Raw genomic sequence first — 18,095 nt, 5'->3', positions numbered from 1 at the left:
AGAAGGTATCTTGTTTTCCACCAAAGTTGCTTTAGAATATTTTTTTAAGAAACAATGTTACGTCTTGATCTAAAATTTCTTTGATTTTCTTTTTCGTGTAATAAGATCTGTCAGCCTGACAACAATTATAAGATAGCTAAGCAAATTATTTTCCTAGTGACGGTAGTCATTCACGGCCATGTACATTTTGTAAAAGGTGTGGATTCAGAATTTATTTTTGAAAATTGGGATCCGATCTAGTGAAATAATTAAAGACATATACATGGAATAAATATAAAAAAAGGTTTGCCCCAATGTAATTTGCTAATAATTGTATTCACAAATTTGGCACTGCGTTATAGATTGGGTTCCGAACCTCAAAACCTCACCCTAAAACTGTCACTATAATTATAATAAAATATTCCATTTTTCACCATGATAATAGATCGACTTAATATTAGTGAAAAAGATTTTCGGAAAGCTATTTTACCAGGGTCTCATTTCAATAATTTTCTCAAATGTTTAGTAACGCTTCCATTGATATTTACAAGATACAAACACATACACACTTTTCATATTTGGTGAAAAAAAGGCAAGTGTGGGTGTGATGTCACGGCAGATCCTTGTTTCCGAAATTCATACGAAAATAGAATAACAAGTATGTAGGCGTCCATTCCGTTAGGTAGCCTATCCAAATCCGGACTTTTCTGTTATATAAATCTTGATAAAGATCAACCAACCACAATGACTGGTTACTAAGAACCTAACTAAGAGAACCCTGTCGATCCGAAACTTCATTTTCGCTTTTTTTTTTCGTAAACAAAGGATGAGAAGCACTACAGCCCTCATTCTTTGGACAGTCGCCGTCTACCAGACGGTTACATTTTCGATTGCTGCAGGTCAGTTGAATATTGTATATACCATTCTCATATATAGATATGTGTCTTGAGTCAGGCAGATCGGCTTATATACAAAGTTTTGCTTTTTATGTACAGATCCATATAAAAATAAAAAAAATGTATACAGAATATAACTTTCTTAAGTACAGATCATTATAAGAGTCAGGCAGATGGTGATGATATATATTTCTTTGCGGAACTTTCTACTGTTGCGATAAATTAAATACAAGTAAAGTCTAGAAGCACTCTTAATTTGAACAGAGGTTTTTGTTGAGATAGCTATAGTAAGGTGAAGAGTGATATATTTTGACTCGGGTTGCAGAAAATGAAATGACAAGAAAAATATTGCGGTAAAATTCAGTCAATATTCAAGTAATGCACCATCTGCATAATAAAATATGTTGGATAATTGTTTTTGGTAAATTTCCAGCAATAAACAAAAACTGAAAATAGGCGCATCGTTGTTGCATGAATTGATCGTATGGCAAGCCTTATTGCTACATGTACATGGATCTTTTTTTTTAACAGTAACTCCTTTTTATTTTGAGTTGCATGAGGTCCACATGAAAAAAAAAAAACAAAACAAAACAAATCAAAACAAAAACAAAAAGGACCGGTATAGACGTGTGGTTTGTGCTGGTAAAAGGAAATTGTTAAAATAAATGTTTTTGAAAATCAGATAAAAACATATGCAATAATGCATGTACTAACACATGTTAAAAATAAGGAAAACGTGTATTTATCATAAAAGTAGTATATTCTGTGGCCAAAGTTCGTATATTCTGTGGCCAAAGGTCGTATATTCTGTGGCCAGTTCTTCAGTCCCAAACAATTGCATGTTTTTTTTTTTAAACTAGAGACTCTGGACTCACATATATTATTCATGTGATATTGATGTCAATCGAGCTTCTGACGAAATAAACTTAACAGGAAAAGCATGTGATGTTTATGAAAAATTCACTTTATATGAATTTAAGGTGAAAAAAAAACACCCACGAGAATTTCACATGTTTTATTTGCTTCAATTCAGATGAAAATCATGTGAAATTCATGTAAAAATAATGAAAAAAAAAACTGTTTAAGCTCATTTTATTTGGTTTCTACTATGAAAAAAATGAAAAATTTCCCGCAAAATGTTTGTTCGACAATTTACACTATAACCACACAAACTTATTTTATAATTTACACACTGCTGATATATTAATTGTATCTATTTAATAATGTATAAAAGGACATTTTTGCTGCGATCTATTTTTTTAGAATGAACCGTGCACGTAAATAAGTACATGTATTTCTCAAACCAGTTCCCGAATTTCTTGAAATTCGGAAATTTAAAAAAAAGTTTGGAATCTCTCTCTGAAATTTGAACATCTCTCAATGACAATCGTTGGTGAATATTTCATTCACCGAGAGCAACAACAATTTCGTGTTTGAAAAATAAAAAAAATCAATGAACATTTGTAAAAAATATCATGAAAGATGTCATGTGAATCTATCCTACCACTTCCTGATTGCTGATAAGAACTTGGTATACATAACCTATGATCTTACATACACATGGCGAATACTTCAAGTTTTTCTAATTTAGAACTACCTTATCTATCACTTATCAGGTACACGGAAATCCGGCTTTCTTACATAAAACAAGGGTCAACAAGTTCCATTGCAAAAACGATTTTTTTTAAAATAATTGATTTGTTTTGCAATTCTAGCAAAAAGCAGACATTCACGCTGTACCAGTCAAGATATTCAACCATTTTTCCGTTCACAAAAAGGGTGACAAAATATGTTTAGTTAAAGAAAAGATAAAAAAGGTACATCTTTGCCTATAACTTTATACAATCGATTTCACAGTATTATAAATAAATTGTATTTCATTTGAGTACTAATATAGAAGTTGATGATGTTTTCAGATTGTTCCTCAAAGGCAGATGTTACATTTGTGTTGGATTCCTCAAGTTCAGTTGGACAAACAAACTTTGCTAAACAATTAGAATTCGTTAAAAACACTGTGAACAATTTAGATGTACGTCGAGAACACGTACAAATTAGTACAGTAACGTACAGTTCGGGTGTACACAATCAGTTCTTCCTGAACACTTACGACACTAAAACAGACGTACTGAATGGCATCTCACGTATCAAATATTTACCTGGTACAGTGGATACAGGGGACGCTATAACGTACGCCACACAAAATTCGTTCTCACCAAACCATGGGGCGAGAAGTGGTGCTCCTCACGTTATGGTTCTTGTCACAAACGGTCCGTCTGTAACTAGGGAGATAACCAAATTAAAAGCTCAGACAGCTAAGGACAACAATATTCTGATCTATACAGTTGGCGTTGGTAATGGTATAGACACAGACGAACTAACTTCTGTTGCCAGTGATCCCGACTCTAGATACTTCCTTACTGCTGACAACTTTAACTCACTAAATAGTCTGTCTGATCTACTAGCTACAAAGATTTGCAATGGTCAGTAATAAGAACACTGAGGTAATGGAGAAATGTCCCGGGTAAAAAATGCTCGAATGATATATGTAAGGTTTAACTGTATTGTTTTTTCAATTGCATAATCTGAAGATTTGAAAAATCAAATGCTGAACGGAAATTCGTTTTTTATATATTTAATATGGTATTTGTATTTACACGTGTTTGCTTCTAGACAAATAGAAGTATGGCTCTGATTTACTTTCATACATATAACTTGCATAAACGTTACACTTGGTGCTTTTTTTTTCAGAGATACCAAGTCCGGATCTACTTCCTCAACCAGATGGTATGCATATTACACTGTTTATCGCCTTTCTGTTTCAGTTAGGTCTATAGTGTAAGACGGATCCTGTGCATTTTGTCAGTCTTGCATTTTCAAACTTTTGAAAATTCCTAAAATTTTGGGATACCAAAGTACTTTGTACGATTATTGTATAACATTTCCGAATCCCTTAAAAGAAGTTTTAATTATGAGTTATCTAGATTTTATTACATGTCACAGCAACATTCACAATTCATGTTTAGAGTATTTCATTGAAAAAAAAAATCAATGATTATATTTTCTTTTGATACTTTAACTGTACCAATTGTCCTACATGTTCTTTTAAGTAACCATGTTATACATGAATGTATACTGTACGTAACAGGTTGTCTACAGAAAGCAGATGTTGTCTTCATGCTGGATTCCTCTAGTAGTGTTGGAACACTCAACTTTGAAAAAACAGAGAACTTCATTAAAAACTTTGTCTCAAAACTCAATGTTGGAAAAGATGGCGTCCATGTCGGACTAGAACAGTACAGTATCAAACCACTCTCTGAATTCCCACTGCGTATGTACAATAACAGGTATGACGTCATGAGAGCTATCCACGGTATGCAGCTCCAAGGCGGAGGAACCAATACCGGTGACGCTATTCAGTTTGCTAAGACGACCATGTTTTCCCCACAGGTTGGAGCCAGATCAAACGTTTCCAGAATTGCCATTATGATCACCGATGGAGGAAATACAGAAGTTAGTGCCTCCGTCAACCAGGCTAACCTTGCCAGACAGTCTCACATCGGAATCTTGGGAATTGGAGTGGGCCCTGCAGTAAATGTAGCGGAACTGAACAATATTGTCGACCAACCAGCAGCCACTCATATGGTTACTGTCAATAGTTATGACCAATTAGAAACTGTTTCTAATCAATTAATGGACATGTCTTGTAAAGGTAAATTTAACTCCAAATCAATAGCTTCAAAAAGCCCTTCTTATTGATATAAAATCTATGTTAATCTTAGAAAACTAATCTATAATTAGAGATTCTAAATACAGTTTCAATGTAAAGTCTTTTAACAAAAACAAACAAAACAAAACAAAAAAACAAAAACAAAAACAAAAAACTAAACAAAACAGTTTGGGCTATACAAGGAAAAAAAGAAATAATATGAATGATATGATTAAGTGTACAACGGCTACTATTAAAACCCATAAATGTATCAAATAATAATTTAATAACATGTATAATAAATTGGACAACGCATTTTATTTAGCATATAAGAATCCGATATATTGAGTAATAAATTAAAGAGAAACAGTTTTGGTCAATATCATGATCGTTGTTTTGATGTCCGTAAAAATGTGAATTTATTTTTTTCAGTTCAATCCTCAATCGACTTCCAAGCACGTGAGTGTTCACTGTTATAATACAGATCAAAAGAAAAGTCTGTATAATTATTTTTACAACTTCGTAATTATAATATTGATATTCCATGACGCGATATGATGACTTAAATTACGGAAAGTAAATGTTCATTCATCAATAAGTGTTGTATACAACAATTATATTCGTCGATGGCAAATCAAGAGAATGATTTTGTTCATTATGATATTCAATTGTTTTTTCTAAGCCCAAGCTTCTTGTGGTGATAAGATCAACAACTGCCCTGAGTATGGATCTAAAGTATGTATCGATTATCCAGTATGGTCATCTGAGAACTGCAAGGCCTTCTGTGGACACTGCAAGTGTAAGTTATTATATATACTGAAAAAAATCATACAACTGATGTGTGGGTGAAAGAGCGCGGATATATACTAAATATTACTGTTGGTGTAGCTCGGATATATACTAAATATTACTGTTGGCGTAGCTCGGATATATACTAAATGTTACTGTTGGTGTAGCTCGGATAAATACTAAATGTTGTTGTTGGTGTAGCTCGGATATATACTAAATATTACCGTTGGTGTAGCTCGGATAAATACTAAATTTTATAGTGTTGGTTTAGCTCGGATATATACTAAATATTACTGTTGGTGTAGCTCGGATAAATACTAAATGTTACCGTTTGTGTAGCTCGGATAAATACTAAATGTTACTGTTGGTGTAGCTCGGATAAATACTAAATGTTACTGTTGGTGTATAGCTTGTTGTTACGGTTGGTGTATAGCTTGTTACTGTTGGTGTATAGCTTGTTGTTACTGTTGGTGTATAGCTTGTTGTTACGGTTGGTGTATAGCTTGTTACTGTTGGTGTATAACTTGTTGTTACGGTTGGTGTATAGCTTGTTGTTACTGTTGGTGTATAGCTTGTTGTTACGGTTGGTGTATAACTTGTTGTTGCAGTCTTGTTAAGTATTGCGTAATGCATTGCTGGGTTTACAAACTACTCTATTTTACCTTTCATTTACACCAGACTTTAATATCATTCATAAGTATTTATTTCGTATATTTACATGTAGCTGTAGCTGTAATTTACTCTCTTGAAGCTAGTCTTATATGATTTAATGTGATAAGCTGAAGAGTATAGCGTTTCACACATCTCGTTCAAAACGTTCGATTTGCATTTTTATAGTCACCTACACTGTTCCGAAAGAGACATGTTCTGATGGTCTGAGCAGCTGTACTAATTACGGTCAAACAGTTTGTAATGCGTACTCACAGTGGGCCAACGATAATTGTAAACAGTACTGTGGATTCTGTAGTGAGTAGTCCTTCTATATATGTCTCGTCGTAGATTGATTTTGACTTCAAATATTAAATGTAAAATTGAATAAATATGATTATAATAATTCGTTAATCAACAAAAACAAAGTTTTTGAATTCAGAGCACCTTCTAGTTGAATATATATTTCACAATGTATTAACAACGTGTATTTTTTTTCAGATGCCACAGGTGCTACAGGTGGATTCTGTAAGTATCATGTCTAGCACAAACATATATGGTACTGTTTCCTTCTGATTTACTGAGCAGTCAAGTATCAATATAATCTTAGAGCGAGTTTATGGAACTGTTGATTTACTAACAATCAAGTATCAATAGAATCTTAGAGTTGGTTTTATTTGAGATATTTGATTTTTAACGGTCGTTTCCCCTTACATGTACATTTGAATAACGTGCATAATGTATGCACGTACATAACTCTTTTACCCCATTAAGAAAATGCCCAAGAAAGGCGGGTATCCCTGGTTCGGTTCGAAAGTGATTCTGTTACGTGTGAAAAATATTTAAAAAATAGATGTAGGATTTTGTACAAGTAACAATTCGTCTCTTTTTGTAACTGGTAAATCCATGAGTAACAAGTTGTTATTAACAGCACGACAGACAAACAGCAAGAGTGAAATCAAAATACACATACATGTACATGTAGAGCGGTACAAACCCCACTGACAAGGACAAGCAGCAAGAATGAAAGAAAATACACATACATGTGCACGTAGAGCGGTACAAACACCACTGACAACGACAAACAGCAAGAATTAAATCAAAATACACATACATGTACATGTAGAGCAACACAAACTCCACTAAAACAAAGTGTGCTGCAGAAAGATGTTCCTTCATTCAAATACAAATAAGTACAATGTGAGGGTTAATAAGAACTTACATGTATAATGATGTTCTCTATGGCAAAAGTATTGGAATTAATCATAGACATTTTGTTCTAGTTCTCACAGCCTTTGCTACCAGGGTTCATCGTTTTGATTGTCCAACCCGACTAATATTGTAAACGGCAATTTTTATGTTTATATTTGTATGTATTTTAGACAGCAAGTGTTCTTACAAGGGACACGTCTACGGTCCAGGAGAAAAATGGTACGATGGATGCGATTATGAATGTGTTTGCCAGGATGGTGCAAGTGGAAAATATCAGTGTTATAACAGGTTGGTGGTAGATAATAGTGATTTGCATTAAGTGACGACATGCGTTTATATTATTGTGGAACACTACAAAACAATACAAATATATAGTGTGACGACTTATTGACTACTTTGGTCCGAAGAGATATACCAATAATGATTATTCTAGAGAGTTTTCTGTTCTGTTCAATTTCTGAGTTTTATTCTCGTTGGCTTTTACAGAATGAACGTCACTAACAAAAACAAAAAAAATATATTATCAATGTTTTGATGTTATTATTCTGCTTGTAGATGTCCTGTCTATTATAACCTGCCGTCAATGTGTACCCTAATTGAAAAACGAGGTGGATGTTGTCTAGAACCTGTGTGTAACTTCAACCCAACTGTACAGAAATTTGAATCCTCTGGAAAGGGACAAAATGCAATTGGAATAGGTAAAACACATGCTATGCTTACATGTACGTGTTTAATCAGGAAAAAGTAATTCAGAAAAGGATTGATTGATTGATTGATTGATTGATGGGGTTTAACGTCCTTGCAGCAATATTTCAGCTATATTCAGACGATGAACATGAAATGATGATGAAATGTAAAATGGGATGGGATAAAAGGACAATGGGGTCGACAAATTTTGATTGCCACTGGAAATAGGGAGAGGTGGGTAGGGTCGGGCAATTTAGCCTCCTGTGGCGGAGCCCTATGGTTCCTACTCCGGGAGAATACCACAGTAGGGTTCTTTATAACGTGCGAGGAACGTGGCATCTTTCCCAACACGGTGCACCACGATGGTTTGCGGTCAGGTTTTCCGTATTATAGCCCGACAACCCCAGCATGTAACACGCCAGGGGTACCCCATTCCACCACCTGAGGCACACAACCCAGTTGCTCTGTTGGCAGAGCGCCCTAGGCGCCGGCTAGGGTTCTGAGCACTATTTAGTCGCCCTTTCCAACAAGCTTAGCGCTGCTGCGGGCCTATTCTTTTGACATCCGGACCTGCACGGGGCTTTAGAAAAGGAAGCTACATGTATGGTAACCATGACACCACATCATACAACCATTTGTGAGGTTGACACTATTATATTTTAAAAGTTGACACAATGTAAGCTGTTTTCTACTGATTTATTATTATAACTCCACAAAACAGGAGATATATATTCGTCATACTGTCTCTCATTCTCCGTTTCAAGTTCAAATCCGCAACTCTTCTGAAACCACTAAATGGAATTTGATTTAATTTTTTCACATTTATTGTCACAGGAGGCCAATGCGCGTCTCCTTTTTCGTTTTTCATCTATTTTGGGGATTTCGTGGTGCCAAATTTGACTTTATTACCAAAGGAGGGACCATCTTCCACACGCAACTTCTGTTTTGTAGTAATCCTGTGATTGCTTGTTTTAGATGTATGTGCATACAAAGGAAAGCAATACTATCAAGACCAGTCCTGGACAGATGGTTGTGATTACCAATGTACATGTTCTAATGCTACAAAGGGAGACTACCAATGTGAACAACTGTAAGGCTAGTTATATCCCCTGTTATATAGAATATAGTAGGGTTCTACACTGTATACATTATCATTATTATATATGTTATTTCTCAATATTTCTCAGTTTTGATACCGTTCTCAGAAATGCGCTTGATATCAATTTGACATCTTGATAAGAGTAATCAAGGGAACCAAGGTTATAGCGGTAATCAAAAAAATGTAATCCAGGGACAAAGACCCGACATGGAAAACAGACGTACACAACAAAGAACATAAAGTAACTAAAATCATACGTACAAAGAAACAAAAGTAAATGAGCAACTCGGACTCTACTAAAAACTGGGAGCATGGACCAAAGCATGGATAAAAAACGATACTGCACAGTGGATGTTTTAGAAGTAATGACACACGCTTTCGATTTTTATGTATTTTGTACGAAAGAAAGGGATGAAGACATCCCTCTAATTATATGTTAAGGGATGAAGACATCCCTCTAATTATATGTAAAGGGATGAAGACATCCCTTTAATTCCATGTAAAGCGATGAAGACATCCCTCTAATTATATGTAAAGGGATGAAGACATCCCTCTAATTATATGAAAAGGGATGAAGACATCCCTCTAATTCCATGTAAAGGGATGAAGACATCCCTCTAATTATATGTAAAGGGATGAGAAATCCCTTTAATTCCATGTAAAGGGATGAAGACATCCCTCTAATTAAATGTAAAGGGATGAAGACATCCCTCAAATTATATGAAAAGGGATGAAGACATCCCTCTATTATATGAAAAGGGATGAAGACATCCCTCTAATTCCATGTAAAGGGATAAAGACATCCCTCTAATTATATGTAAAGACAATGAATTAATTTATAATGAATGTCTAGAAAATATATTTAGTGTTTGTATATCTGGTTGAAAAATATTTTTGTTGGAAAATGAAAACAAAGATATTTAACACCAGACCGAGTCAGAAACTCACTATTACACCAGATCGAGTCAGTCACTCACTATACATGTAACACCAGATCGAGCCAGACACTCACTTTAACACCAGATCGCGTAAGACACTCACCACAAAATACGTATATTTCAATCAATTAAGTCACAAAAAGTTAACTGACGTGTTTCGATCATGATGATAGATAGTTGCAGTATATAATAACTTCACTCCAAGTACCATCATGGTATCAAAAAGCGATCTCTACTTTTCGCCCCTGGTTTATTATGCCAAAAACATGATACATTCCGTAACCTAAGCACTTAAATTTTATAAATGTGTCTAGTCAGTCCATCGTTTATACCCATATATATATATATACATTTGTATTTATAACAGAAATACAAGTGAGATATATGCAAGTTTCATCATTTGAGTTTTAGTCCAAATAAATTAGCGGTTTCACCATGTGAAACTTTGAGGTCCAAACTCAACGGTTAGGAGAACACGTATATTTCCATGGTACACCTTATTCTGATTAAGAATCAAGCGCAATATAAGTTTATATTTATAAACACTGAAAAATGTTGAGCATCACAAAAAAGCTAAATAGTAAATAGATACTTTTTATAACACATTTTCTTCTTTAATATTTTTAAAATAATCTGCAACAGTGTTATTCAAGGGTGGATAAACGGCTTAGGGTCTGTGTACGTTGAATAAACCGCGAAGCAAAAATAAGTCTTATATCTTAATTCAAAAACAACAGAAAACAAAAATAAAATCACAATATATTGTTTTATAATATGGAAGCAGCATTTTCTGAAATGCAGGTTTATACTTCTAACTGTCAATCGATTGCGTTATTTGTAATTTACATGTATTATTTTTAGTATATTGGGATACTCCATTGAAGTACAAACTGTTGTTACGTATTGAAGGGGCATGGCTAAAATACCAAGTTATACGAAATGGACAATGTTGCTCGACAACGCTGAACCATTCAGAATTTTACAAAATGACACAAAGATAATTTTGTATACAATGTACCTTTTTATTAATCTACATGATCGCGAAACACCATGGAGCTTATTGTAGTCATGTTTGTTTCCTCGTGATTTATGTGCTATCTACAATAAGATGGTACATCAGTTTGAAACCTTACATTATCTCCTGAATTTAGATGCCCATCCTATACAGTATTGCCACAAATTTGTCACTTAGAACGAACTCCCGGACAGTGTTGTAGACAACCAGTATGTGAGTTTACACAGGCGGTCGGTACTATCGGTGGTAATGGAATGGTTAGTGGGAATGGAACTAGTAAGTCATAAAGCCTAGAAGATGTACATGTTTATGCTTTAAAAATGTTAAGACACAAATCAAATAATTATTATTAGAGCAATCTTTTAGGTATGATGACCCACAACACTGGACCATGTATAGAAATTATTGTATTAGATAAAACGGCTCCAATCACTTGACCACGACTAGTTACACAATATAATGATTTATATAATTAGTTATAACGGCCCTGGTTACTGGACCATATGACTCTTTTAACAATACAATATCATAAGTGTATAATGGCCTCGATCACTGGACCGTGTGTAGTACATTGTTATACAATGTTTACACAATAGTTCATGACTGTGAAGACAATATCAGAAAATGCGGGCTGCCAAAGGGTAGGAAAATGGACCAAGAAAACTGATATTGGCCGAGCCGAAGGCGAGAAGTAATCTCAGTGTATATGTATATATAAAATCAATATATAGGTATTAAAATGCAGAAAATTATTATTACATAAATTCATAAATGGTTTTTATTGAAACATGCAAGGAATTACTTTTCCAGTTAATGATTGAAATTTCTTTGATAGTTACCATGGCAACGGAGTTACATAAAAATTAAAACAGTTACTAGTATTGCTTTCCACGTTTACATGCTAGGATGACGTCATTCAGTAAAAATAAGCTGGACACTTGTGTTTGCCATGTTTTCCTTATATTTTTGTCCTTTCAGAGAATTGCTCTTAATGTGTCCAAGTCACTGATTCGTTTTTTTATATTTGGAATAATGCACCAATAAGAAGTGGCCCAATACATATTTTACTGTTAATACCAGATAGTAGGACCTGTTTCATTAATTTGGATTTCTAAACATCAGCTGATCAACATTTAACCTTTTGAATGTTAGAATTTATTACTGATATGCAATAATATTATTAAGGTATAACGACCCCGACAATATTGTGTTGTAGGTATAACATAACGAACCCGATCACTGGACCATATATATATATATATATATATATATACAGTAATACAATATGATGTTGTAGGTATAACATATCGACCCCGATCACTGGACCATATATATATATATATATATATACAGTAATACAATATTATGTTGTAGGTATAACATAATGACCCCGATTACTGGACCATATATATACAGTAATACAATATTATGTTGTGGGTATAACGTATCACTAGACCATATATATATATATACAACGTCTCAGAATGTGACGACTCTATTTGCTACACTGCTCCATCGGATCAAATTGATACAGGGAAGATATATAAACGTATAGAAAGGTCTGAAAAATTCCCAACTATGTTAGAACTGTCAAATTTGCGATGCAAATTTTTGGTCGTTTCCTCCGCGGGACTCGAACTCGTACTGCTGTGACATCTATGACAACACCGCCTGCACAAAGTCCAGCGCCCTAGACCACTCGGCCAGCTAGGCTATATAAAAATATAGCTTTCGCTGGCCGGGTCATTCCTCCTCGTAGGATTAATCTAGGGTTGTAACTTAGTACACGATGTAAGGTGGTACGGGACAGTTCATTTAGATTTAGAACACATACATATATAGTTTTACCATAATTTGTTCTGTTAAAGGTATGACGGCCCCGATTACTGGACCATGTCTAGATTTAGTAACATGCTCTAATTATGGAAATGATGTTTGTACTACATACAGAGACTGGGCAATGAAGAATTGTAAACACACTTGTAATTTTTGTGAGTACTAGAAGTTCTGTATTTTGGCATTTAGTGCCCATGCAAGTTCATTCCAATGATTATACGTCTACTTACTTTCTACTTTCATTTCAATAACTGACATTCTTATAAGTAATATTATTGGCATTCCACATCGATGCTTTATAGAGATTTGAAAATATGACATATTGAACGAATCCGAGTCAACACATAAACAAATATATATGCTTATTGAATATAAAGGGCTCAGGGTTTATCGACTTCGAATGCGGAGAAAAGGATTGTAATGCTAAGCATGGGTTGTAAGTTTCTCAACATATTTTTTCTGGTCAAAATCGTACCCAAAAACAATCTTTCATTTCTGATCCCCGGATTAACAAAAAGCTCCAACATATAAGAAAAGAAACTAACACATATCATCCTCCACCCTGCCTCGGTGGATATAATTATCAGTTATTGTGTAACTTAAGATAAGTTCTATATTGTTTCAGGTACAAGTACACAGCAGGCTGGACCAAACGGTAAGTTATGACCTCAGTAATGTAAGTATAATAAATGATAAATTACTGACCAATGAAAGAGATAAAGTTTATCTAAGAACGAAAAGAGTATTTCATACATATATATATCTATTTTTTATCAACAATTCAAAATAAAAAAATAATGTAACTTAGATTCCACATTCAAGTTTTAATTAATTATCTGTAATCATATCACAAAATGGTCATATTCAACATAAGAAAGATTCGCTCGGATTATCATTACACAAGTCAAATTACAATTTATTTCTGTTACAATAAAATCAAAATAAAAAATGCATATATTTTCTGTCCAAATTTATGTATTTTTTAAGTATAATGATACTAACGGCTCTTTGTATTTCTGTTAACAAAAGTACGTGTATGTATCTTTCAGACCGATCTTTACATTTTTGTTAACAAGAGTACGTGTATGTATATTTCAGACCAATGTTTAAATTTCTGTTGACAAGAGTACGTGTATGTACATTTCAGACCGATGTTTAAATTTCTGTTGACAAGAGTACGTGTATGTACCTTTCAGACCGATGTTTATATTTTTGTTAACAAGAGTACATGTATGTATCTTTCAGACCGATCTTTATATTTTTTAAACATCAGTACCTGTATGTATCTTTAAGACCGATGTTTATATTTTTGTTAACAAGTGTACATGTATGTATTTTTTTCAGACCGATGTTTATATTCTGGAAGACAGTATAAACAAGGAGAAGTGTGGGCTCCATCATGTGGAGAGAGATGTCACTGTGAAAATGCTAAATATGGATACTACAGATGTATCAACACGTTAGTTTTAATAATATATTGTGTCTGATAAGTGTTCTACTAAAATCACTTGTTAAGATTTTTATGACGTTTTGTTTGAAGCATTGATGACTTATAACCAGTTCTTGACGATGTATGCATTTGATTTTTGCTATTGAAAATATTTTCTTCTTTTCAACGATACAGTACAAACTTCTACATGTGATTCGTAAAATGTTTGTCATAAACAATAAACAAAAAAGATACCCCATGAAATAAGACAGTAATATGTGTATTCATTTGTTAAATATTTACTTATAGGTGTCCTAAATACGCAAACCTGCCGTCTGGTTGTTCTGTGATAAAACAGAAAGGTGAATGCTGTCCCTATGCTCACTGTAGTGATGGTGTGTTTCTCACGTCGGCAAAGACCACTTCTCTAGGTGGAGGTACAGACATACATGTAAACAACCCTGGAGTGCCGCAATTTGGACAACCCCTTTTTGGGAATGGTATCACACCTCCAACCATTGGTGAGTACATTTATAATAATGTGATGACCTATAGGTTTATATTTGTCTGCATTTTTCAAATTTTAAGGGCAACATACAGGAAACGGTTGTTAAAGTCCTATGTCAACTCTAACAATTGGTTTAAACAACAGGTTTGGGAGCCGGGATGGGGTGTGAAAACTCTTTCGTATAGGTAAGTAGAGCATACTTCATAGCCATTTTTTACCATAATTGCTGAGTAGAACTTCAAGAAAGAGTAAGGTTATGAGAGCCCTTCAATAAACATTGATCTGTTTAATGAAGAAACAATGAAGGTACAAAGCAGGAAAACATTGTGGACTAAACAACACTAGAACTTAAAAAACACAACTAAAACAAAGAAAATAAACATATAACAAAGAACTGAAAGTGTACACAGAGAAAAAGGAACAAAATGAAGGATGAACTCAGGTGCTCCGGAAAAGTTTTGAAATCTTGCTTCTTGCAAGACACCTGCCTACAACTCATTGAGTCAAGTCCAGTACAAACGGGACAATAAATACGACAGATTATAATTCTTAATTTTAATTTCTTCTTTGATAGAAAGCATAATAAAGGTATAGATAAAGATCTGCACAATTATTCTAGATGAAATTGTATACATGATCTATATACCTTTTTGCTTATTTTCTTATGATTTTCTTATGTGATATTTTGTCTAATATTAAGTTACTGTCATGATTTTAAGCATTTTGACCGAAACAACTGAACATATGGATCAGGTACTGTCTTGTTTTGTTTTGGATTTATATTGAAGTCATATGATATAGAAAATCTTTATGAGTTTCGTTTTAAATTTCAATTTGTTCAATGGGGTTACTATGTAAATCTTGTTATTAAACTTTGGTTATGCGAAATAAATTTGTCATTCTGGTTTTTATACAGTTTTATATATGATATAACAAATGATAAATTTGTGTTACAGAGGGTTGTTTGTATAATGGAAAGGTATACACACAGAACCAATCATGGATGGATGGCTGTTCGAAATATTGTGTTTGTGTGGATGCTAAGAAAGGACAAATGTCATGCAAAGCCAGGTAGGTGTTGGTCTAGACCAAGACAGCTGACAATCAGGGCCACTCCCGTGTGCCGTTGGTAAGAGGTTAGAGCCCGCTTGCTGAAAGCAGGTCTCTGTAAGCCATGGGTAGGGGTCTAGAGCCAGATAGCTGACAATGAGGTCTCTTTAAGACATGGGTAGGTTGGTGGGTAGAGCCATACAGCTAACAAACAGGTCTCTGTTAGCCATGGGTAGGGGTCTAGAGCCAGATAGCTGACAATGAGGTCTCTGTAAGACATGGGTAGGTTGGTGGGTAGAGCCATACAGCTAACAAAAAGGTCTCTGTTAGCCTCGATTAGGGGTTTAGAGACATACATATACAGCTGCAAACAGGTCCTTGTATGCCACGATTAGGGATATAGAGCCAGACAGCTGACAAACAGGTCCCTGTATGCCACGATAAGGAGTCTAGAGCCAGAAAGCTGACATACAGATTCATTAGGGGTCTAGAACCAGGCAGTTGACTAAATAGGCCCGTGTATACTATGGGTAGAAAAGGTGTAAACATAGATGCTCTGTATCTTTCTACAAATGTTCATGTTTGCGTATTTATTTCCCAATATAGATTGACTTGATTTATTATGTAAATTTTGCACTAAGAGCCCATATTCGTACACGTATTACATGATATAAGCTACGCACTTTTTAAAGGAGGTTTTTTGTTCAGATCATGTATCCTTTCCTCTGTGAGAGTTACATGTAATTTCGTTACATTATCAAAATTGTAAAGAGTGACGCATACGCAAATTGAAGAGTTTTATTCTTAACTGACACTCTTGACACCTATGCATAGTCTGGTCAATTTAAAATAGACCAGGCATGAAATCGTTACTTTTGAAGTAAATGTTTTACTTCATATTTTTTTCTATACATAAAGTGAGGAAAGAGATGGTTGGGATTTTATACATCGCGTTTACCCCCAAAGGATACTACAGGCACTTTGAAGTCAGCTTCATATCTTGACCTACACTTTGATACCGGTTGTAAAGGACAACTATTGTCGAAACTATGTCAACTTTCCTTTCATCTGCGGCACCTTCGTGTGTTTTCATATCACAACTCATATGTTATGAAAGAGCTTGCCGTAACTACGCGGATGTTTTGTACCGGGCAAGACTTCTTACAATTGGGCTTCTGGAACAGGGTTGTGTTGCTAAATTTGAAGTCATCACTATAGAAGTTTTATGGTCGTCATCATGAACTTGCGGATCGTTACAGTCTTTATTTTGTATCCATCTGCACTTTGAAAACCGATTTGTTCAAAGTGTCTTAGATTTCAATTTTCCTTTCGTCTACACGGGATTTGACTTTTTATGAGCAACTCGGCGGGTGTTTTTATTATGTAGAAAAGCAGAGGAGGGCGCATACCCTACCGGTGCATCTGGTCCCTGCTCTCAGTTTTTAGTGGAGTCCCATTTGCTTATATACTTGTGTTGCCTTGTACGTACTATTTTGATTATTTTATGTTCTTGGTTGTGTTTGAGAATTTTCTATCACTTGGCGCCCATCATCGTAGTTGTTAACATTTTTTTCATACGTCTTAAAGTTTTTCTCTTGAACTCCTGAACATAATTCAATGAAAATTAAAATTATTCGTCCTTAGGGTACATGTGTATTCTGCACAAAGTTTTTGCTTGAATTCTTGAATCATAGAAAAAACATGCCCCTGTTACTTTAAAATAGAATATTGGGGTCAGACAGCAGTTTTTATCATATTTTTTTTATATGTCCAAACCTGTAAGGTTTAGTCATTTCTGACATGTAATAAAATTGTTCAGCATAATGACATGTATCTGTGGGCAAATTTTCGTTAGAAATCTATTTACCCATGTAAAGGTTACTGCCCTTTTTGGATGCTTTCTTTTGCTATTTTTGAAATAATTACTTTAAAAATCTTGTCCTAAGAAACTACTGAACAAAATTCAATGAAAATTGATGTGATTTTACCGTAGTAAATTCTAAATGAAATTACTGATTTGATTTTTGATCCATGAAAAACGTGGCCGGCGTTATCGTATAACATATACATGTATAACCATTAGGTATAAGCCGAAATATGACAGGGGTAAATATGAACAGCAGGATGAGATGTGTAGCCCATTTTTTTTTTGAAAATCTGTTCATCCATGTTGGAGTTAGTGTTCTTTTTGGATGTTTGGGCTTAAAAATCGTCTTCTCAAGGAACTACTGAACAAAATCCAATGAAAGTTGAAATGATTGTTCCGTAGGATATCCTGCACAAATTGCCCTTTGAGATGTTTT

At 34.4% G+C, this 18,095-nt stretch overlaps 1 protein-coding gene across 1 annotated transcript in view; it reads left to right on the top strand.

Annotated features, from left to right (window-relative positions):
* Positions 1–742: 742 nt before the first annotated feature.
* Positions 743–18,095, top strand: part of LOC148608661 (uncharacterized) — a 72,034-nt gene continuing 54,681 nt past the window's right edge. The window contains exons 1-17 of the mRNA XM_088545300.1: positions 743–878; positions 2,792–3,355; positions 3,624–3,659; positions 4,021–4,584; positions 5,014–5,040; positions 5,264–5,380; positions 6,208–6,336; positions 6,520–6,546; positions 7,401–7,518; positions 7,786–7,928; positions 8,893–9,007; positions 11,106–11,245; positions 12,838–12,960; positions 13,431–13,460; positions 14,150–14,264; positions 14,544–14,755; positions 15,699–15,813. Of these exons, the coding sequence (XP_088401426.1) occupies positions 806–878; positions 2,792–3,355; positions 3,624–3,659; positions 4,021–4,584; positions 5,014–5,040; positions 5,264–5,380; positions 6,208–6,336; positions 6,520–6,546; positions 7,401–7,518; positions 7,786–7,928; positions 8,893–9,007; positions 11,106–11,245; positions 12,838–12,960; positions 13,431–13,460; positions 14,150–14,264; positions 14,544–14,755; positions 15,699–15,813 (2,648 nt within the window). The 5' untranslated portion in view covers positions 743–805. The remainder of the gene's footprint in view (positions 879–2,791; positions 3,356–3,623; positions 3,660–4,020; positions 4,585–5,013; positions 5,041–5,263; positions 5,381–6,207; positions 6,337–6,519; positions 6,547–7,400; positions 7,519–7,785; positions 7,929–8,892; positions 9,008–11,105; positions 11,246–12,837; positions 12,961–13,430; positions 13,461–14,149; positions 14,265–14,543; positions 14,756–15,698; positions 15,814–18,095) is intronic.

Source organism: Perna viridis, chromosome 9 (genome assembly GCF_037379345.1).
Source record: "Perna viridis isolate PV_CMFRI_1.1 ecotype Kerala chromosome 9, ASM3737934v1, whole genome shotgun sequence".
In the NCBI taxonomy this organism is placed as follows: Eukaryota; Metazoa; Mollusca; class Bivalvia; order Mytilida; family Mytilidae; genus Perna; species Perna viridis.
This window is presented reverse-complemented; position numbering and strand designations above follow the sequence as displayed.